Source organism: Leuciscus leuciscus, assembly GCF_965113295.1.
Source record: "Leuciscus leuciscus genome assembly, chromosome: 15".
NCBI lineage: Eukaryota > Metazoa > Chordata > Actinopteri > Cypriniformes > Leuciscidae > Leuciscus > Leuciscus leuciscus.
Genome location: NC_138739.1, coordinates 23,548,030 through 23,571,062, shown reverse-complemented (window position 1 = coordinate 23,571,062; position 23,033 = coordinate 23,548,030). Strand labels below are relative to the sequence as shown.

Below are 23,033 nucleotides of genomic sequence, written 5' to 3'. Positions count from 1 at the left end.
GATGACATGCGAGCAGCTACCATTGGATCATCAGCCTGGAATGAGAGTTGTGTGTCATCAGCGTAGTAATGACAGGAAAAGCCGTGTTCCTGAATGACAAATCCTAGTGATGACATGTAGATGGAGAAGAGAAGTGGTCCAAGCACTGAGCCCTGAGGTACCCCAGTAGTTAGATGTTGTGACGTAGACACCTCACCCCTCCGCAACACCCTGAAGGACCTACCTGAGAGGTAAGACTTGAAAAACTGGATTGTGGTTCCTGAGATGCCCTTCGCCATGAGGGTTGACAGGAGGATCTGATGGTTATCTGTGTCAAAAGCAGCAGACAGATCCAGCAGGATGAGTACTGAGGATTTGGAAGCTGCTCTTGCCAGTCTCAGAGCTTCAATAACCAAGAGCATGGCAGTCTCAGTTGAGTGGCTGCTTTTGAAACCAGACTAGTTGTTGTCCAGGAGGTTGTTCTGTTCTGTGTGAGACTTGGTTGAACACGACTTGTTCAAGGGTTTTAGCAATTAATAGAAGAAGGGATACCGGTGTTAGGGGGTAGCAGTTTAGAACCCAAGGACCAGATGTCAAGTCAAGTCAAGTTTATTTGTATAGCGCTTTTCACAATACAGATCGTATCAAAGCAGCTTCACAGTATTAAATTAAAATAATACAACAGATGTTTGAAAGAAGACCCAGAGTCAGAATTATAATAAATTGAAGAAAAGTTTTACTGAAGATATTTGCAGTTTCATCAGCAGAAGTCAGCTTCAAGACTCACACGGGAGTTTGTAGGCCGCCCCATTTACAGTTACAAAGATCACAGCAGTTATACCCTACACCAAGGCCTTGCTTCAGGTTTCTGATTGGCTAAGAAATAGATAAACATAGTAATTTTCCACACATATACAGATAGACTGAAGCATATCTCGATCGATTATGCAGCTGACACTCGGACCCTGAAGTTAGGCACGTTGTGACCTTCCAGGTCGCAGATTTGGGTTGCTGGGCGCCAACATGTTCAGAACAACAACTCAGTCAATCTCCAATAATGCCAGTGGTTCCTTAACCTGTAACCGAGAAGACTAACACACACACACACACACACACCTATACACAGCTTTTCCAAGGTTGGATTTGGCCAGTTTTCTCAAAAGATAATGCATTCTTTCTCATTATCTAAGGATAACTACACTTTAGTCTAACTGGAAAGTAAGGCTTTAACAAAGAGATGGTCCCTTAAACTATAGACTTCATTGACCCCTGTGACCATAGTTGTCAGAGAACCCTAGAAAAGCAGATGTATGTATTGAAACATGTTGAAGACCTTTCTCAAACAAAACATCTTTCCATATTTCATTTCTTGAAGCCGGGCTAAATAAGCAAGCCCTGTTACTGCATTCAGATATCAAATACAGACATTAGAGAATACATGAAAAGAACATTTCAGTGATCACACTGGTAACTTCTATAACAAAGGAAAATCTCACAAGCTTAGAGAAGTCATTCAACTCATGTGATATTTAGAAGGAAAAATATTGATTAATACCTTGATTATAATCACTCATTACATACGATATACATTGAAGCAGAAGTGGATTCCCCCTTTACCGGTCTGTAATGTTCTAGAAGTGCTGGTTTTAGAGTGGGTTTCTTAAGCAGTGGGGTTATCCGAGCCTGTTTGAATACTGTGGGAAAGTGTTGAGGAAATGAGTTAGTGTAGGAACAACTGATGAAGCAAAGGCTTAAAGGAGATGAGTGGAATAGGATCAAGCGGACAGGAAGTAGGGTGACTGGAAAGGATCATAACTATTCTAATGTTTTCCATATACCATCCAAAACATATCCATTATAATTATTATTACTAATATTATTATCATCATTATTAACTTGTTTTTTTTATTTCCAAAATACAATCCATACATATATATACACAACAGTAATTTGTTATGATGTTTTAGGACGTAGAAAGCCAAACCCGGTTTTATGTTAGCTATGTTTTTGATGCATTAAACCTCAGATACTTATCATCAGACTGACCCTTATCTTGGATAAACATGTGTCCAGTTTTATAACAGACAACCTACATCCTGTCAAGCGAATCCAAAACTCCAGCAAAGACTTTCCCAGTCCTCAGGCTCTGAGATATTTTCGTAAATGTTTCAATAATTTGAGAATTTTTAAAAGATTTCTCTGCAATTGCAGGTTTCTTTTACGTTTCCGATGGAGACTCGTAAATGCTATGATTCATTATTGCGTCATGGAATAATGATGTTTTTTAATAAACGAGTTATCACTGGACGCAGAGCGCCGTGACATCATCACTGATGCCGCTAGAAGGTCGTTAACGCACATCACCTGTTAAAAGCGACACAATTTTGTACGTGCCACACCTGTAAGAGGATGTTTTAATGCGCCGAGGCCCATGCTGCATTAGGCCGGATCGAATTTAAGTGAGTGTGTGTGTATTTGTTTGCAGAGGAAGTCCGCTTTGTGGCAGATGAGACCGTTCCACCTGAGCGCAGTCAATAAAGAAGACACTATGATATTTGTTGAGCTTTTAACAGGCTTTTAAACCCTTGTTGTCTGCTGTTAAATGATTTCTGAAGATCTGCCGATAGGAGAGAAAACATACTTTGAAGTTTCCTCCAGCTTTCTAAGTCGCAAATGTGAAATATTTAGTAAAATGTCATAATTAGCTTTTTTTCCAAATCACTGCCAGAAATTTAAAGATCTACTTCCGAGAATGGTTGTAAACAGGCTAAAAATGTCCCACAGCCTTTTACTGTTTCCGTCTGTTTTCTGTGACATCACATCTTGTCGGCTCCATTATTGCAGGAGTCAGTGGCATCAGAAGGTTTAGCCCTGATTGGTCAAAACTGAAGTCATGCTGGTTCTGAGAATTGCTAATTGCAAAATTAGCATCGTAATTACAGTAAGTGTCTGTCTCGAAAACATGGATGTGAACTTTCACTCCTATACGATAAAAACCTTTTGTGAAATCTGTCGTGTTTTACAGCCCTTGACAGTGGAAAAGAGTACATTGCCCTTAGTAATCTTATGTTATCTTCAATGTTATATTATCTTGAATTTTAAACTAGAAATGGTTTCATCGTTTTGATTTCAACCCTTGATATATGTTAAAGTCACTAGTTGTAGTTGCAGTCATAATGATTTATTCCATCGAAAACAATCTCATGAGAAAACCCACTTCTTAACACTTCTTAATTTTTATGGAATATTGCAGTTTATTATAAATTATTTATACATCAATAAATGCATGTGACCTCGTAATCTTTAATCAAAATAACAACTTCTCGCTCTTGGAGTGACATCTCTTCTCTGATGATGCGTTTACTGGCGCGAGGGCGGGGCAACCTGTCACTCACATGAAATCGACCAATAGCAAACCACAACCAACAATCAATTCCCCATGGACAAAATCAAGCCCCGCCCTACATTTTTTCTTGTTCGCGAAGTGGCTTCACTCAGATATACGTCACAATACGGAAGAAAAGACTATCGCAACTTCCGTTTCATGCAATGTGGCGATTTCTAATTAATTTGTACAGTTATTTGGACGAAAACGTACTTGTTTTAGAAAAAAGTAAGCATGAAGCTCCACCCCTAAAGCTAACTATCAGTGGGGCATAAGCAGATCATATGAAAACGTATTGAATGGGATCGTACAAATTCATACGAATTAGTCACCAAATCATAAAAGATGGAAAGATGGACAAGTGAGATTGCAAGAAAAAACATTCTTAGAACATATTTTTGTTTACTGGGAAGCCTCTTTGAATTAAAGAATCTGTCGAAAGCATAATGCAAATGTTTATGTATAGCTCTTTAGATACAAAAAATTGCCAGGAAATTCCTGTCATCGAATTTCCCTGCAGTTCCCTCTGGCTAGTTGTCCAACAGTTGTTCTTTCCTCTGTGGCTTTAAATGAAGTGGCAACAACGTAAACAGCCATTGACTCTCGACAAAACACAACTACACAGTGCATGACTGCAATCCAGCATTCAACACCACACCCAAAGGAAGCATATGCTTAGACACCAAAATAAATAAATACACTCTCTGACACTCTTTCAAAGAAACAACCGCGGAATGGAAAATCAATGCAGTACATCATACTTAATGGCAAAAATAAGTGTTAGCCATATTTCTGAATCATAATATTTGGAAATAAATGTATAATGTGGGAGGAAGTCCATTTTGACTTAATTAAACAATGTAGAAACATGTGAGATCTAATTTCCAGTATGGCCTACATGATTTTAAGAATTGCTTTTAAAGATTTAATGAGTTAAATTATGTTGAGATGTTTTTGGTGTAGTATTTGTGTTATCAAATCCTTAAATTGAATCAGGGAGTTGGATTTCATCATGGGGCATGCGGACGGCAGTAGAGTTCTAACACACGCTTCATTTCCTTTCAAACAACTCGAGGGGGAAGTGCGCCTGTCACCTCTCATATTATTTATTATTTGCTTTATCAATGACCATCATAAATGTAATGGTCTGAGTGGCAAATATGGGCCCTGCTGTAAATGTGTCAGAAAACAGGCCTTTACAGTATGTGCGTGGGAATGCCGGCTTTCTATAAGGTTACATATGGTTTATGGAGAAAATTATGCTATTTTTAGGTTTAAAAAAAAAGTTATTCTAATGTATTCCCATCTGTTCTGATAGTTTATGAAATATTGTGTGAAATGTCATTGCCTATGGCCTAATTTTTATTCATTGCATTATCAAACATTGCTAATTACTAAATGCTTAACATAACATAATGTACATTTCAATGCTTCGATGGGTAAACTTAATAATATATTAATTTACGAACAGTTTTAGGTGAAAAGCAGGGAAGTCCGATTCATTTAGCGAATCGTTTCGTTTGAGCGGTTTTCAATTAGCCTAATCGAATCAGAAGATCGATTCATGAGCCAGTCGAGTCATTACTTAAATTATGAGTAGTCTCTAATTTTACGTTTGTAAAATAATAGTTAATATTTGTTAGTTGAACATTTTTATAACAAACAAGTAACACACCAGTTACACACAATAATGCGACTGTTAATTATTAAAAACATTAATTTTATCCAGTATTTTGTATGATCTTTTCGACCGAGTGATAATGGTCATTCATGTGAATCGTTTCAAAAGAATGATTCAAATGATTCATGCAAATGAATGATTCATGCAAATATTGAACATTTAAAAAAACAGATGTAATACGATCTGCATTGCATGCATATTTGAGGACACTGGAATGATGGCATGTTGTGAGGGAAAGTGAATTAAACTTGAGGAAACTTTTTATCTTTAGTGCACAAAACGTCACACCAGCTTAATTACTCTGACATGCATTACGGAGAAATTACTGTCTCACTGATTAAGTAAGGTTCCGCGTTTTAGAGGAATGCGAACTTTAATCTGTCACCACTTTATTGTTTCCCTAACAAGCAAAGTTGAGGTAATATTTAACACTCCTGCTCTGTTCGACTCTTGAGAGCGTCCGCGCGCGCAACAGAGACAGAATTGCGTTGGATAATAACGGAATTCTGAACCAAGACTCGCGCATTTCACTCTAAGATGGTCAGTAAGTGTTAAATAGTGCAAATATTGTGTGCACAGTTTGTAAATTGCGCTTTTTAACTTCTAGAGAGTTGTGCGTAAAAGCGCATTTGGAGAGTAGCCTACCTATCAAGGTGTTGTGTATGTTGTCCTGTATGATTTATAGCGGTTTTTATTTGATTTGGTTATTTTTTGACATGTTTTAGGATCTTAAAAAATGGCTTCTGGCAGCATTTGGGATCGTAGTGATCGTTGTCTTAATAGCCGTTCCAACTGCAATTTTCCTCAACGGTAGGTGATTTTAAATGGATAAATCCATCTGCGTTTATGTAGATACGTTTATATATGCCTTATGAAATCATGATTTCTGATTGATAGCTCTGTTGCTTCATGTTAAACTTGTAAATGTCCAACTGTTAGTCATTGATTATAAGTGTCACTCCTCTATGAAGTAATGTTATAGTTAGTAGGATGACTGGCTCCGGGAGTGTTTACATCCAGTGTTTTCAGAGGCTGAACGCTTTCCAGCGTTTATCTGGGACATTATCTTCCCCGAATTTGAACTTTGTACAGATAATGATTTTACTTTTTTATAATGCACAAACACACGTGTGTATTATACAACACATTCACTGAGAAAAGTCTCAATAAATATCTATCTATCTATCTATCTATCTATCTATCTATCTATCTATCTATCTATCTATCTATCTATCTATCTATCTACCTGTCTGTCTGTCTGTCTGTCTGTCTGTCTGTCTGTCTGTCTGTCTGTCTATCTATCTATCTACCTGTCTGTCTGTCTACTTTTCTATCTGTCTGTCTATCTGTATGTATATCTATCTGTCTATCTATCTATCTATCTATCTACCTGTCTGTCTGTCTGTCTGTCTGTCTATCTATCTATCTATCTATCTATCTATCTATCTACCTGTCTGTCTGTCTGTCTGTCTGTCTACTTTTCTATCTGTCTGTCTATCTGTATGTATATCTATCTATCTATTTATATCTGTCTGTCTGTCTGTCTAACTAACTATCTATCTGTCTTTCTGTCTACTTTATCATCTATCTATCTTTCTGTCTATCTATCTATCTATCTATCTATCTATCTATCTATCTATCTATCTATCTATCTATCTATCTATCTATCTACCTGTCTATCTGTCTGTCTGTCTACTTGTCTATCTATCTAACTATCTGTCTGTCTGTCTGTCTACTTTATCATCTATCTATCTATCTATCTATCTATCTATCTATCTATCTGTCTATCTGTCTGTCTGTCTACTTGTCTATCTATCTAACTAACTATCTGTCTGTCTGTCTGTCTGTCTGTCTACTTTATCATCTATCAATCTATCTATATCTATCCCTCTATCTACTTGTCTATCTATCTGTCTGTCTGTCTATCTATCTATCTATCTATCTGTCTGTCTGTCTGTCTGTCTGTCTGTCTCTCTTTCTCTCTCACTTTCTCTCTCGCTTTCTCTCTCTCAGATAATAAAACTGAAACCCAGAGGACATTTACTCTAGAAGATTACTTCAACGGCACAGCGAGAACCAAGTCATACAACTTGCGCTGGGTCTCAGGTACTATGAGTTTTGGAAAATTTGCTCAATATTTATTTACATTGCAAATTTAGACATTTTTATTAAATAGAAATTATACAGTGTCTGTACCATGGTACAGCGACGGTATCAAATGAGAATACTACAGTACTTTTAAATATACCATGTACCATAGTACTTTTTTGTAAGTGCATGTATACTATGGTATTTACATAGTAACATGTCCAAAAAAAACATGTGCTTTTTGTAAGTAAATGTCTGTAAGTGGATATTGCCATTTTTTGTAATAAAATCAATAATTTGTTGTTACCTTTCTGCACAATTTATCCTGCAGATGATGAATATCTTCACAAGACAGGAGAGGGCTCAGTGCTTCTGATCAACGCAACCACAGGAAATGGAAGTGAATTCGTGAGCCAACAGATATTTGTAAGACATTTTGCATAGGCTATTAGAGCTTTTACCACACATTCCCTTTTCTAAATATAAAAACACAGTGGTGTTTTAAATACTAGTTTGAATGGACGAATGTGAACCATGACACACTAAAAGCAATCAGACTTGTGATTTCCGTTATGTCGATTTACAATTTTACCCTAAAATCACATATTTGTACACATTGAAAGACATTTTTAAGCAACCACATAATCAACTCTCCAGAATACCCTAGCAAAGCACTCAAAACCACCCTAGCATCATGCCGGAGACTTTTACACAGGGAAGCAGCACATTTTTTAAACAATTTTTACACAGTATTTATGGATTTTTTTGGGGGCGCTGTTCTCAGAACTGTAAATGTAAATGCACATTTGTATCGATTCTTTAAATATACAACAGTTGTCTGTCTTTGGTGTTATCAGGCCCGTGTGGGAGCTTTCGATTATATGGTGTCAGCCGATCGAAAATATGTCTGTTTCCTGAGCAACTACACTAAGGTAATCAATGAAACGCTTTGATGAGTAATCAATTATTAATCATATCCCAATGTTGAATATTGGCTTTCTTCACCAGCTATGGAGACACTCGTACACTGCATCGTATTCCATCTACGACCTGGAAAAAGGGTTTGTTTACTAATGTTTTTAAACATTTGGTCTGTTGAGCTAGCTAACTGTTTATGCTAACAAACTGCATGCTATGGATCTCTATATCTTTCATAACTTTGATCAATGATCACTTTGTATTTTTTGAAGATGTCTAACTTTCTCTTTATTTCAGGGATTTTATAAATACAGATATCCCACATGAAATCCAGTACCTAACGTGGTCTCCAACTGGCCACAAACTAGTGAGTATCTTATCAGTTTAACACAGTGTCATTTACAAGTTGCTGTCATGTACATGTCGTAAAACCTTATCAATATTGTCCTCATTTCACTAGTTTATGCCATGTCATCGGTTGATAAAAGTTTGTTCTTTCTGTCTATGAAGAACTAGGTTCACTAGCATATGCTAATACATGCTTTGGTGCTAGCTAGCTAAAAGTAGCAGCACTAACTACATTTTAGCTTTTCCAGTAACAAGCAAATTTTTACAACAAATTCTGGTGTACTGATGTTCCAGTACTAACTAGTAGCAATGCTGCTGCTAACCTAAGCTAATTCTTTTAAATTTTTCCTATTGCATGACAAAGATTTTTTGTTGTTGTTGTTGTTGTTGTTGTGAAACATTTAGATAGCAAATTCTGCGATTTATTAATACAACAATTTTCTAGCCCTTGTTCTCCACCCTTTGCAGACAAATTCCGAGCAGACATAAAATAATTGTTTTTCTCTAATCCATGCAGGCATTTGTGTGGAAGAATGACGTATATGTGAAGGAATCTCCCAACTCCACATTTATCCAGGTCACCAATGACGGAGCCCACAACCTGATCCTCAACGGCATTCCTGACTGGGTGTATGAGGGTAAGAGATGCATATTTAATGAAGCGGATGGATGTTAACCAATCATAACAGAGGTCATTAACATATTGAAGACTTAAAGGAACAGTTCACCCAGAAATTATCCCAAAAAAACACCATTAAGTGGTCTTGCATATCTGTTTTCTCTGTAGAGGAGATGTTCTCCACCAACTTTGCTTTGTGGTGGTCACCAAATGGGAAGTTTGTGGCGTACGCCAAATTTAACGACTCTCAAGTACACAATATCGAGTACACATGGTATGGAGAAGGACAGTATCCAGATACGGTCTTCATACCGTACCCCAAGGTAAAAGACCTTAAGTTTCACGGTGCAAAATGTGATGTTGCACAATACAGTATTGTACACATTTTTTACGCTCCCATTCATTAATTTCCAAGGCTGGAACCCCAAACCCAACTGTAAAACTTTTTGTGTTCGATTCAAACTCATCCGTGGTCGAGGAAGTCCAGGTCCCTAGTGATGTTGGTGCGGGGTAAGGAGTTTTGGATTGGTTCTTCATCTTCAGGCAGATGTAATAATAATTTGACATAAAACTAGATGTTTTATCACAGAGAGCACTACCTGAGCACTGTTACGTGGGCCTCAGATGAGCGAATTGCAGTCCAGTGGCAGAAAAGATCACAGAACTATGTCAGTTTGAAGACGTATGACTTCAATGGTGGCACTTGGAGTGAAAGTTCACTGGTACGACCAACTTCAGAGTGTTTTTTGAGGTTCAATAATAAATATTACAATAATAACAAAATTATAGCATCAAAAGTGTAGATTATGGCTCCTTTAATAAATCAACTGAAGCATAATCTTCTTTTTTCTCGTGTGTTTTTTCAACAGAACCAGATTATCACAAGCAGTACTGGTTGGGTTGGCCGGGTATGAAGTATTTGATTACAAAATGTCATATGATTTTTGAATGCAATGTTTATGTCTGTTTGTTTGTGTTGTTTTTCGTAGTTCTCTCCAGATGAACCTGTCTTTCGGCCGGACGGCAACAGCTGCTATCACATTTTGAGTAACGAGGAGCAATTTAAGCATCTTGTTTATTTCAATGGAGTGAGTTTACAAGCTATAGATTACATACATTTATGTAATGTATTAATTAATACATTAATACGCTTTACATTTAATTGATTTCATGATTGCATTAATATGTATTGAATATTTACATTTTAGAATATTAAAAAATATTATTGTATTTTTTCGATTTTTGTCTTTTTTACTTAAAAAATATATATATAATCCAATATTGTTTTCTAGATACAAAAAACGTTTGTGACTAACGGAAAGTGGGAGGTCATTAGCATCCTTAAAGTCACAAGCAATGCCGTGTAAGTTACTTTACTAGAAAAGTCTGTCATTGAGTGTCCGGTTTCTTTTCTCAACTCTTTTCTCTGTTCTCGACAGATACTATGTAAGTAACGAACACAATGCGAGTCCAGGCCAAAGGAACGTTTACAAGTGAGTGCTATAGTCTGAAATCAATCAGGCATTTTTATTGTTGAAAAATTAAATAAAATGTGTTTTTTTCTTTCTGCAGAATCGCCATAAATGGTGGTGCTCATTCAGAGAGGGAGTGTCTGACCTGTACTCTCAATGCGGACCGGTGCAAATATAACTCTGCTGTCTTTAGCGCTGAAGGAACCTACTACTACATGAGCTGTTCTGGTACGTCATGTATATTCATTGTTTAGGTCATTCCACTTCTCTATATGCAAAGTACATAAAGCACATATAAAATCAATGAAACGTTCCCAAGTCCTGTTATTTGTTTGTTTCCGAAGGGCCTGGACTGCCTCTGTATACACTGAGAAACAGCCGAGATGGAACAGGTAGGGCTAAGCATTCAAATCAACTGTTTCATTGGTGCCATTAGCAGTTACTTTGCGCACAGATTAGCGGTTAGCGTAAATGGGTTCATATTCCATTTACTTTACAACATATTCCATTTACTCTACTATTTTGTACGCATGTCTTGAAATTCTGGAAAATTGCTTTTCTAAATGATCTTTATTAGGGATGCACAATATATTGTGACCATTTCAGTTATCTGACTTTTAAATTGATCTGTATCAGATGACATCAGATGACACTGAGAGGGAGTTTCTCTGTATTCATGAATTTATTACTTAATTATAAAAAATATTTTTTTTTTTTTACAAAATAGGATCAATTTATAATATGATTTATTGGTTATCGGCCAATAAATTATCAGCTTCAGGTAGAATTTCAATATCAGTGCATCACTAATTGTTTTAATTCCTGGTACTGATAAAAGAGCCGTTCACACCCAGGATGTTAACTATAACAATTATGATAAAGATATAGTTGTAAAAATCGTTCTAAATATAAAAGAATAGTAGAGACCACACCACAACTATAATGATAATGGCACAAAGGAATGATTAATTGGAATCACTTAAAAAAATCCAGCAGAAAAATGATAATTATATATATATATATAAACGCCATCTTGTTCCAGTGTATACATTTTATATATAGGAATGACAATAAAAATGCACTTGACTTGACTTGATAAAAAAAACATTGACAGCCAATCAGAATCTACCAGACTTTGAAGAGCTTGAGCATTTAAACAGCCAGATGACAAATCTGCAGTGCGCGCTTAAAATAAACAGAACGATATTGTCCGCTGGTGTGGATGCTAATATAGTTATCTATATATTTATTGTTCTTGGAGTGAACGGGCCTTAATTCATTTCTTTAATCATTTTTAGAGGTGAGAGTTCTTGAAGACAACGGAGATTTGGAAAATACTCTGCAGAGCATCGCAATGCCGTCGGTTACGCACGGCACGCTGAAGATCGGAGAGTTTGGTAAGGCTGAATCTGCAGGATAACTCAGAAAATATGTTTGTTCTAAATCCTAATCTTATGTTTCCCCCCCCCCCTCAGACCTTTGGTACCAGATGATTCTGCCTCCCAAATTCGACAAATCCAAAAAATATCCTCTGCTTATTGACGTGTAAGCTAGCTGCATTTTTTTTGTGATCTGATTGTGAACTCTGATCTGGTTTGGATGGACACTGCAGTCTTGATTCTTTCATATCCTGTAGATATGCGGGCCCCTGCAGTCAGAAGTCAGATTTCCGGTTCAGGGTGGGATGGTCCACATACTTGGCCAGCACGGAGAAAGTGATCGTGGCCAGCTTTGATGGTAGAGGAAGTGGTTACCAAGGAGACAAAATCATGCATGCCCTCTACAAACGACTCGGCACTTATGAAGTCGAGGATCAGATTACGGCTGCTAGGTACAAATATGTGTCCACATTGCTCTCAATTGAATACGTTTTGATGTTATTTGTGCTCCAGACATGAATGATTCATCAAACGATGTGTCTTGTTGCGTAGAGGTCAGCTGTTACTTTACTAGGCAATCTGACATACAATCTTCAACTGGCGGATGTTAAAATGAAGAAAAAATCTGGACTTACATTGAAGGATCCATATCTAGACTCTTTTAACTTGATCCAGTAGGCAACCACCCAGATCACCTTGGAAACTACTTAGCAACACCCTAGCAACCATCCAGATCACCCTGGAAACTACTTAGCAACCACCTAGAACACCCTAGAAAACACTGGCAACCCAGCAATGCCCTAACAACCACCTAGAACACCTCATAAATTACTTATACTACTAACCACCCAAAACAGCCTGGAAACCACTAACAATGCCCAAGTGACCACCCAAATCACCCTAGCAACACTCTAACAACCACCCAAGTCACCTTAGAAATGTCCTAGCAGCCACCCAGAACACCTTGAAAATGATTTATCAACACCCTAGCAACCACCTAGAACACCTAGTAGCAACATACAAGTAACCACTCAGAACACCCTGGAAATATAGCATCATACTTGTGATCACCCTAGCAACGTCCTAGCAACCACCTAGAACACCTCAGAAACCACTTGCCAACATATTAGTAACCACCCAGAACACCCTGGAAATTTAACATCATACTTGTGATCACCCTAGCAACGTCCTAGCAACCACCATGAACACATCGGAAACCACTTATCAACGCTCTAGCAAAAACCCAGAACACCCTGAAAACCATGTAGCAACTACGTGGCAATATCCTGGCAACTGCCTACCCAGAACACCCTGGAAACCATATAGCCATGCCCTAGCAACCATATAGCAATGCCCTAGCATCCACACGAAACATCTAGCATCATCCTAGCAACTTAGCAGTGTCTTAACAACCACCTTAAACCCCTGAAAACCAATGAATAATGCCCTAGAAACCATATAGCAATGCCCACCTGGAACACCTAGTATCATCCTAGCAACTTAACAGTGTCTTAGCAACCACCTAAAAAACCAAACCCTGGAAACTAATGAATAATGCCCTAGCAACTACCCAGAACACCTCAGCAACCAATTAGCAACATCCTAGAAACCATTCAGAACACACTGGAATCCACCTAGCAACACCCCAACAACCACCCAAATTGACGTAGCAACTGCTCAGAACATCTCAGAAACTACTTATAAACATCCTACTAACTACCCAGAACCGCCTAGTGACACCCTAGCAACCACCTAACAACTTTACAATGCCCTAGCAACCACCTATAGCACCCTGGAAACCATCTAGCAATGCAGTGTCCTAAGAACCTCTTAGAAGACCCTAGCAACCTCCTAGCAATGCTCTAATATCTCTACAATAAAAAAATTTTTTTAGTGAGATGAGATATATTAGCAAAATTTCACTCTTATTTTAATCATATATTACATTTAATATCATGTAAATTTGCAGTTAAATGATTAAAAATGACATGCTGATATTGTTCATTCATCTTCAGACAGTTTATCGACATGGGCTTCATAGATAAAAACAGGGTTGCCATCTGGGGATGGGTAAGTTTAATTACCAGAAATATTTAATATCATGAACCCAACAAAGTTTTTTTGAGAGATGTTTTGATTGAAAATAGTTCTTGTTTTATGTTTCGTTAAAATGAATGGCACTTTTTTTTTTTTACATTACATAATATTTTGTTACATAATGCCACTATATCTGTAATCCTGTGTTTTGCGATACAGTCTTACGGTGGTTACGTCACTTCTATGGTCCTGGGAGCCGGGAGTGGAGTGTTTAAATGCGGTATTGCTGTCGCTCCGGTGTCTAAATGGGAATATTATGGTATGTAGCGGTAAACAACCTAATCTCAGTGTGCTTTCAACTTTTTCACCCCGAATTCATTGATATCATGTGATAAGACGGTTGTACTGTAACTTCCACCAGACTCGATTTACACTGAGAGGTACATGCTCACGCCGGCGGAGAATCAGGCCTTTTATGACGTAAGTTACCCTCTTAAATTCTACAATTGTCTGATTAAATCTGTGGTTTTCCCATGATGACGTCGCAGAGAACCGTGAGTCAGTCCTAAAATAACTCACGAGAGGAAAGCACAAGAGCTGCGTCACAGAGGATTTATGGGATGTTATTATTCTTGCAGAATTCCACAGTGACGGAAAGAGCCAAGAACTTTAAATCAGTCCAGTACCTCCTGGTGCACGGCACCGCTGACGGTGAGATACGACCCATCTCTCTCTCTCTCTCTCTCTCTCTCTCTCTCTCTCTAACCCAGATGATGTGATGTTAAAGTGAAAACTAGCACTGTCAAATAGATTAATCGCGATTAATCGCATCTAACATAATAAAAAAAAAATATATATATATATATATATATATATATATATATATATATATGCTCCTGGTCAAAAGTTTTAGATCGGTAAGATTTTAATGTTTTTAAAAGAAGTCTCTTCCACTCACCAAGGCTGCATTTATTTGATAAAAAAAACAACAACAAAAAAACTGTATTATTGTGAAATATTATGACAATTTAAAATGTTTTCTATTTTAATATATTTTAAAATGTAATTTATTCCTCAGATGAAAGCTAAATTTTCAACATCATTACTCCAGTCTTCAGTGTCACATGATCCTTCAGAAATCATTCTAATATGATGATTTGATGCTCAAGAAACATTCATTATTATTATCAATGTTGAAGACAGTTGTGTACAAAAAAATTTCACAATTCTTTGATGAATTGAAAGTTCAAAAGAACATTTTCTAACATTATAAATGTCTTTACTGTAACTTTTGATCAGTTTAACTCATCCTTGATGAATAAAAGTATTGATTTATTGATTGATTGATTTCCCCAAAAAATTAAATAAAAATTCTTACTGACCCCAAACTTTTAAACTTTTGGTAGTGTTTAATGTTACAAAAGCTTTAGATTTCAGATAAATGCTGTTCTTTTCAACTTTCTATTCATTATAGCATCATGAAATAAAAATGTAAAAAAACTGTTTTCAACATTGATAATAATCATAAATGTTTCTTGAGCATCAAATCATCATATTAGAATGATTTCTGAAGGATCATGTGACACTGAAGACTGGAGTAATGATGCTGAAAATTCAGCTTTGATCACAGGAATAAATTACACTTAACTATATATTCACATAGAAAACAGCTGTTTAAAATTGTAATAATATTTCACAATATGACTGTTTTTGTTTGTATTTTTAATCAAATAAATGCAGCCTTGGTGAGCAGAAGACACTTCTTTTAAAAACATTAAAAATCTTACCGATCTAAAACTTTTGACCGGTAGTGTGTGTATATATATATATATATATATATATATATATATATATATAGTACATATATTACATATAAACACATATACACACACACACATATATGTATATATTTACAAACTATATATACACACAAACTCATACTGTATGTATGTGTATATATATATATATATATATATATACACACACACACACACACACACACACACAAACTTTTATGTTAGATGTCATTAATCGTGATTAATCGATTAGATTTTTCCCCCTGTGCTTTTCTGTTTTTAGATAATGTTCACTTCCAACAAGCTGCTCAGATCTCTAAAGCGCTCGTGGATGAAGACGTGGACTTTGATGCAATGGTAATTCATGCAAATTTGTTCTAATAAATTATAGTATATATATATATATATATATATATATATATATATATATATATAATTGAATTTACAATACAATTAATCCGAATATTTAGTTGTATAATGTATTATTTATTTATTATTAAGGTATAAATATGCTCAATAACACTGCAAAGCATTTTTAAAAGAATGAGTAAATATTGTTTCAAATGGTTCTAGATGCATATATATAACATATATGGTGTTCTGTTGTGTGTCTCTGTCAGTGGTACACTGATGACGACCACGGTCTCGGATCGGCCAGTCAGCACTTGTACACTCACATGAGTCACTTTCTGAAAAACTGCTTTGCTTGAAGTTGTGCAACTTTCCACCCAGAAGCCACGGCACTGAATCGGCGTTACTTCCAGACCACTTCACACTCTTAAACGCGTGTGTGACCCCCGATGAGCAGCCGCTGAATCCTTCTGTACTGTGTTGCAATAACAGACTCCGTTTATTCACGTTTATCACTTTCAAATGTTCAGTCTGAACTACTGAGTCATGATTAGATCTTAAATAGTACATCAGAAAAAGCAAATTCATACATACATACTGGATAAACATGAAGCTTGATGATCTAGCTAAAGAAGGAAAAATAAATTATGTTTCCAAAAAATATTAAAAATAATTTGATTATTTGATTATTAATATCATTTTAATCACTTTTGTATGCTGGGGAGAGCAATATTGTGTATTTTCCATGTCAAGTTCATCGCCACCTGTTAGTTTAATGTAAAGAACACAAAGAAAGTAATAAAATATATGAATTTAATATTTTGATCATTAAATTCAAAAAGAGAAATAGATTTTTTTTAAGTATTTTCACACTTCAAGTCATTTGTCATCAAGCTTTTGTCGAGTATCAAGTAATCTCGTGAGTTTTTAGGTAAATATTTATTTCATGTGCCTTTAAATTATAAGCCATAATTTGTATGAATTTACTATATCAGAGTTTTTTTTCGATCTTTAATAAATTTTATAAATGCACTCAATTGTTTGTGACTCATTTACAAGTTTACACATTACATATTCATATTCAAAAGTTTTAAGTATATTCAATATTTTTTTCAATCTTACAAAAAGCCTCTTTTTAAAATAATTTTTCATAACTTAAACTTGTTAAACTAGTACTTTTGTTATCCTGATTTAATTTAATTTATTTAATTAATGTATTATTAATAAATAAAATGGATATTTAAGTTATTAATAAAATGTAATTATGTATAATAGTATATCATTGAGATACTATTATAGTTTTATTCATATTTATTCATGTTTTTATTTTATTTTACTATTTTCAAGTTTAATTTTAATTTAAGGTTTTAGTAATTTTGTTGTATGTTTTTGACATTTTTATTAGTTTTTTTTTTTATATATATTAAAAAGAAAATCAGTTTTAGTTGTTTAAGATCAAGTTAAACTAAATAAACATGAGAAATACTGCCTTGGCAATTAGCTCAAATAAAATAAGTTTCCATTTTTGCATATTGTATTTTATTCAGTTAACGTTCATTTTAAAATGTAATGAAAATGATTTTCATTTGATGATGAGTTTTAGTTAAATATTATAACCCTGATGTAGTTTCAACAAAATAAAGTTGTTGATTAAAAACAACAAATATCAAATGCTTGCACACAAGCACCTCAAAATGCATTCTGGGAATTTTTGTATATTCAGCAAACCAAAACATTTTCAATGACATCTTAAAATTGCATCAAAATGATCGGTGTCACTCAAATCACACTGATTTTGTGTGCAAAGCATCCTGGGTAGGACATAAAAATCATGTACAACTAACGTATAACAGACGGAAAATGGGTTTGTCACGTTCTCCGCGAACCCTTTGTGCCAGAGTGTCCGTCTGCCCTCTTGATTTTCTCCGACAGTAGCACTCGGCACGTTATTTTTTTTCTTGGTTTATTTGCGAAAGCCTCCATCCTGCTGTCTGACACCTCGAGGACAGCTCTTATCTGGAGGTACTTTGGCACATCTCTCTCTTTAAACAAACACAAGCGGATTCATCCAGAGCGGGTAATGGACTGACACTAATGGATTTCAACGCGCACAGACGCGTGTGTGTGGGCTGCCGAGACGGGCCGGCCCTCCTGGACCGGCTATATAAGACCCAGAAGTTTGGGAAGAGGCCACGAAACCAACAGCAGAAGAGCCAGGAGAAGATCTGTGCTTGAGGAGCAAACGCACTCATCTCATCTCATCTCATCTCATCCATCCATCCATCGGTAAGTTGAGCATCTCTTCAAGGACTTCATTGACCTCTTGTAGATGTTTGGTTGGTTTCAAATGGAGTTATCTCTCTCATTTTGACAGGGCGCGTGTTCAACTCTAAAGAAGCTGTGAAAATGAAAGGCGTCCAATATCTCGCTGGTCTTCTTCTGCTCCTCTTTGTTCAAAACAGCATGTGCGTCCCACTGCAAGATGACAACACAAGGTCAGAGGAATCTTTTATTTCATTTCCGAGCAGTAAATTACAAAAAAAATCCCTTGTTATGATCAGTTTGGTAGTTTGAAAACAGCTCTGCATTTTCACTTTATAACTGTTTGGGGAGTTTTCAGTTGGAAATGTGTCCATGATTTTGCGACGTTCACGGTTTGACACTGGTTTTTCTTCTGGTGGCGCAGCACAGAGACAGCAGAGAGTCTTGTGCCGAGGGCTCAGGGCTTCACGAGCGTAAAGAGGCATTCTGAGGGGACGTTCTCCAACGACTACAGCAAATATCTGGAGACCAGGAGGGCACAAGACTTTGTCCAGTGGCTCATGGACTCAAAGAGGAACGGGTAGGCACGATTACAGTGTAATACTGTTCATAGATTTCTGTAATAAAACAATTACAACTTTATTCAACATTTGGTGTAAAAGAAGTATGACGAAAATTACAAATCAAATTGAGAACATTTTGAAAACATGAACACTGTAAGATCAAATAAGAACAAAAAATATAATTTTATATATACTATATAAGAAAAAAATACTATGTATATTGGAATATACTGTATATGGAAACTTAAAAAGTTTTCTCAAATTTATACAATGTATTTATATTATTCTTAAAAAAAGTGTATATATTTATATATATATATATATATATATACACACACATGTTATAAAGTTATAATAAACTATATATATATTAAGATTGTATATTTTAAGGTTATGTATATTATATTTTTATGTTTTGTATTTTATATATAATATCATAAAACTAAAACACTATAATATGATAAGCAATTATATGAATAATATACAGTAGTCAACATTTGAAGTGGATCAAAACCTTTCATCAAGGTATTCATGATTTTGATCCACTATTTTAATATTAAAATAATATATGTATATAAAATAATACGAAAAAAAACTAATATAATATAGAACACCATAATATAATAAAACTAGAAGCTTGTGAACAAACTATAAAATAAAAATGTCCATTATACCATCATACCTGTTTCTGGTATATATATATATATATATATATATTTGATAATATATAAAATAAAACTATATAATGTCATTAACATTTATATAACCAATTATATTATTATATGAAAAGAATATGTTTGTAAAAAAACAAAAAAACATTAAATAAATAATACAAAATGTAATAATATTATATTATATTTTAAGCCTAACACTATGTTAGCCTAACACTAACCGACGACTTCTAAGCTAATTCAAAATCAAACATTTAATCAATGATTACTCACTTAAACTCTCTTCTCCCCCCCAGTGGTCCGTCCAAACGTCACGCTGAGGGAACCTACACCAGTGACATCAGCTCTTACCTGCAGGACCAAGCGGCCCAGAACTTCGTGGCCTGGCTCAAGTCTGGACAGCCCAAGCAAGAGTAGGCTTCCACGCTTCTAGTCCCTTCTTCAGTGCCTTACAGTGTGAAAGTGATGGAAATAAAGAAAAAGATAGTGTGTGCGAGAGAGCAAAATAGCTGAAACGCCCGCTTCATCATGCCTTCTCCTCCCCAACATCTGTTTCTTTTCTACCGCACTCTGTCCATCCTCACTGCCAAATGCTAATGCTAATAAATAGCGCTGAAACCAGGCTGTTTGCTTCTGGTTATCTTTCTCTGCTAATGTCTTCTTCTGTTTCTGGTACTGCTGTGCTAATCAAACAAATATTGACTGCAAAGATGCTAATTATAACCAAACTTCGCATAACTAATGCTACAAATAAACTGATTTTCAAAAAACATGCTAAAGCTAAACTCACTGCAGGCCACAAGCTATCCTGCTAAACTGTGCTTAACTCAATGCAGGCCGCAAGCTAACCTACTACACTGTGCTTAACTCAATGCAGGCCGCAAGCTAACCTGCTAAACTGTGCTTAACTCAATGCAGGCCGCAAGCTAACCTGCTAAACTGTGCTAAACTCAATGCAGGCCGCAAGCTAACCTACTACACTGTGCTTAACTCAATGCAGGCCGCAAGCTAACCTGCTAAACTGTGCTTAACTCAATGCAGGCCGCAAGCTAACCTGCTAAACTGTGCTTAACTCAATGCAGGCCGCAAGCTAACCTGCTAAACTGTGCTAAACTCAATGCAGGCCGCAAGCTAACCTGCTAAACTGTGCTTAACTCAATGCAGGCCGCAAGCTAACCTGCTAAACTGTGCAGGCCGCAAGCTAACCTACTACACTGTGCTTAACTCAATGCAGGCCGCAAGCTAACCTGCTAAACTGTGCTTAACTCAATGCAGGCCGCAAGCTAACCTGCTAAACTGTGCTTAACTCAATGCAGGCCGCAAGCTAACCTGCTAAACTGTGCTTAACTCAATGCAGGCCGCAAGCTAACCTGCTAAACTGTGCTAAACTCAATGCAGGCCGCAAGCTAACCTGCTAAACTGTGCTTAACTCAATGCAGGCCGCAAGCTAACCTGCTAAACTGTGCTTAACTCAATGCAGGCCGCAAGCTAACCTGCTAAACTGTGCTTAACTCAATGCAGGCCGCAAGCTAACCTGCTAAACTGTGCTTAACTCAATGCAGGCCGCAAGCTAACCTGCTAAACTGTGCTAAACTCAATGCAGGCCGCAAGCTAACCTGTTAAACTGTGCTAAACTCAATGCAGGCCGCAAGCTAACCTGCTAAACTGTGCTAAACTCAATGCAGGCCGCAAGCTAACTGCTAAACTGTGAACTCATAATTCACTGGTTTAAACTTTGAATAAGTGTCATTTGCACATGCTCACAAGTTGTTTATCGCATATGCGCAGTGTTGGGACCAACAGAGGCACAAATTTGGGCCGCAGGCGGCATGTAGACGGCAGTTTCACCAGTGACGTCAACAAGGTCTTGGACAGCATCGCTGCTAAGGAGTATTTACAATGGGTGATGAACTCTAAGACGTCAGGGACAAGGTAAAGTCCTCTCTAAAGTGGCTAAAACACTGATAAGATAAAGACATATGACTTTTTTGAATGATAATCAGTGCAAGAACAAAATCTGGGTCTTTTTTGATGTGATTATTTTCTTTTCTAGTGGCAAACGTGGCGGGACTCAATGAAGAACTGTTGGGCTTCCCTTGCGAGAGCTTAAATTTGGATCCTGAATGGGGTTCGATCATCAAAATGAAGGAAAGCCATATCTTTTAAAGGCAAAACAGATACAACTCTTGAAATCAAAAGCCATATTAATATTTTTTAACTTTGAGCACTGTGGTTATTATTTATTTTCCCTAGTGTTGAAGAACATCATGTTAGTTATAACAAACAAAAAAGAAAATAAATATTTTTCTATAGTTTTGAACTATTTTCTATGTGTGCGATAAAAACAAACTCAGGTGAATGCACTAAACACTCAGGTAAAAAGTGACAATTTACGTGTGCCACCACTGTATCAAAGTACCATGGTAAATGGTGTTTTGCTCTGCAAAATAAACATTTTCATATTCCACACAAGCCTGTTGTTTTCCTGCTTGAACACATGTGCATTTAGCGCAACCTAATGGATATCTGTAGCAATACACTTGTTTGCGGATTCAGTTCATTAAAAGTGAAAAGCCTTTTACAGCATGTTTATTTTTTAAAGTTATAATTAAACAATAGTTATATTTCTGAAATGAGCAAGATTCCTAAATTAAAAATACATTTGTTAACGCTTTTATTTATTTACTCATTTATTTTGTTGCCAACTTTAATGTTTATCTGTTTATTATTATTGTGCCATAATAGTATTAATATTGGTTTAAGAAATTGAATCCTAATGTGAAATATAAAACATTATTTTTGAATGTTACTCTTTTTACTCAATTGATCTGAGATGTAAAGAAGATTTAGAAAAATAGTAAATTACTTCAATTCCAAAACAGGATAATATAAGCAAATACTATCTTGTGCAGTTTATTCAAACATTTATATACTCATACATTTTTATATTTTTAATACTTTGCACTTGCATTAATAAAATAATAGTCAAATATCTGAAATTAGCTAAATATTTATTTATTTCAATATTTTGTTTATTTTTATTACAAAAATTATTATTTTTAGAAAGTATTATAATTATTATTAATAGGCTAATACCCCAATGTGAAACCATCACAGATTATATTCAAATGTTTCAAAAATATGTATGTATTTGTTTATTTATTTATTTTTTATTTGCTGTTGATCTGATTATTTCTGTAAACAAAAATAGAAAGAAAGCTAGACCAATATTTAAGAAAAACATGTATTTATTTATTTATTATTATTAGTGAATTAAATTATGCTAAAAAACTAAAAAAATTATGTGAAAACAGGATAATATAATAAGAAAACACTTGTTTGCTTGTGTAATTTATAGCGTGTAACGAAATTCAAACACTAATTATTATTTATTTTTTTATCATGGGAGTTTATCACATAGACATATAAATACATATAAATAATAAGATAAAAAATAAAATATATTTATATGTTTACGTTTATG

At 35.6% G+C, this 23,033-nt stretch overlaps 2 protein-coding genes and 1 long non-coding RNA gene across 4 annotated transcripts; 2 read left to right on the top strand and 1 right to left on the bottom strand.

Annotated features, from left to right (window-relative positions):
- Positions 1-1,320: 1,320 nt before the first annotated feature.
- LOC309475766 lies at positions 1,321-7,514 on the bottom strand. Its single transcript, XR_014197837.1, has 2 exons — positions 7,441-7,514; positions 1,321-1,673 (listed from the first exon to the last, which is right to left on the bottom strand). It is a non-coding gene; the product is annotated as an uncharacterized lncRNA (long non-coding RNA).
- dpp4 (dipeptidyl-peptidase 4) lies at positions 5,281-17,085 on the top strand. The gene is made up of 26 exons (XM_082138633.1): positions 5,281-5,585; positions 5,771-5,855; positions 7,059-7,151; positions 7,465-7,559; positions 7,991-8,065; positions 8,142-8,194; positions 8,349-8,418; positions 8,917-9,037; positions 9,187-9,341; positions 9,434-9,528; positions 9,608-9,740; positions 9,888-9,926; positions 10,008-10,106; positions 10,311-10,381; positions 10,458-10,511; positions 10,591-10,718; positions 10,835-10,882; positions 11,789-11,887; positions 11,966-12,035; positions 12,127-12,321; positions 13,885-13,939; positions 14,126-14,225; positions 14,328-14,386; positions 14,545-14,617; positions 15,986-16,059; positions 16,323-17,085. Exons 1-26 carry the CDS (start codon positions 5,583-5,585, stop codon positions 16,410-16,412), a joined length of 2,232 nt encoding a protein of 743 aa, XP_081994759.1. The 5' UTR covers positions 5,281-5,582; the 3' UTR covers positions 16,413-17,085.
- Positions 17,086-17,460: 375 nt separating this feature from the next.
- Positions 17,461-22,244, top strand: gcga (glucagon a). 2 transcript variants are annotated; one of them, XM_082138648.1, is made up of 6 exons: positions 17,461-18,339; positions 18,428-18,548; positions 18,740-18,895; positions 19,846-19,962; positions 21,338-21,481; positions 21,603-22,244. In XM_082138648.1, exons 2-6 carry the CDS (start codon positions 18,460-18,462, stop codon positions 21,625-21,627), a joined length of 531 nt encoding a protein of 176 aa, XP_081994774.1. In that variant the 5' UTR covers positions 17,461-18,339; positions 18,428-18,459; the 3' UTR covers positions 21,628-22,244. The 2 variants fall into 2 exon arrangements, with proteins under 2 accessions (XP_081994774.1, XP_081994773.1); XM_082138647.1 differs by having other exon boundaries at positions 17,461-18,343.
- Positions 22,245-23,033: the final 789 nt, after the last annotated feature.

What these genes read in the sequence shown, in the direction of transcription:
- dpp4 (XM_082138633.1), top strand. An exon ending in TCCTGAGCAACTACACTAAG is followed by an intron (nt 8,066 to 8,141) that starts GTAATCAATGAA and finishes TTTCTTCACCAG; the next exon opens with CTATGGAGACACTCGTACAC. An exon ending in ATCTTGTTTATTTCAATGGA is followed by an intron (nt 10,107 to 10,310) that starts GTGAGTTTACAA and finishes ATTGTTTTCTAG; the next exon opens with ATACAAAAAACGTTTGTGAC.
- gcga (XM_082138648.1), top strand. Translation starts at nt 18,460, where the DNA reads ATGAAAGGCGTCCAATATCTCGCTGGTCTTCTTCTGCTCCTCTTTGTT. An exon ending in TCTGGACAGCCCAAGCAAGA is followed by an intron (nt 19,963 to 21,337) that starts GTAGGCTTCCAC and finishes GCATATGCGCAG; the next exon opens with TGTTGGGACCAACAGAGGCA. An exon ending in TCTAAGACGTCAGGGACAAG is followed by an intron (nt 21,482 to 21,602) that starts GTAAAGTCCTCT and finishes TTTCTTTTCTAG; the next exon opens with TGGCAAACGTGGCGGGACTC.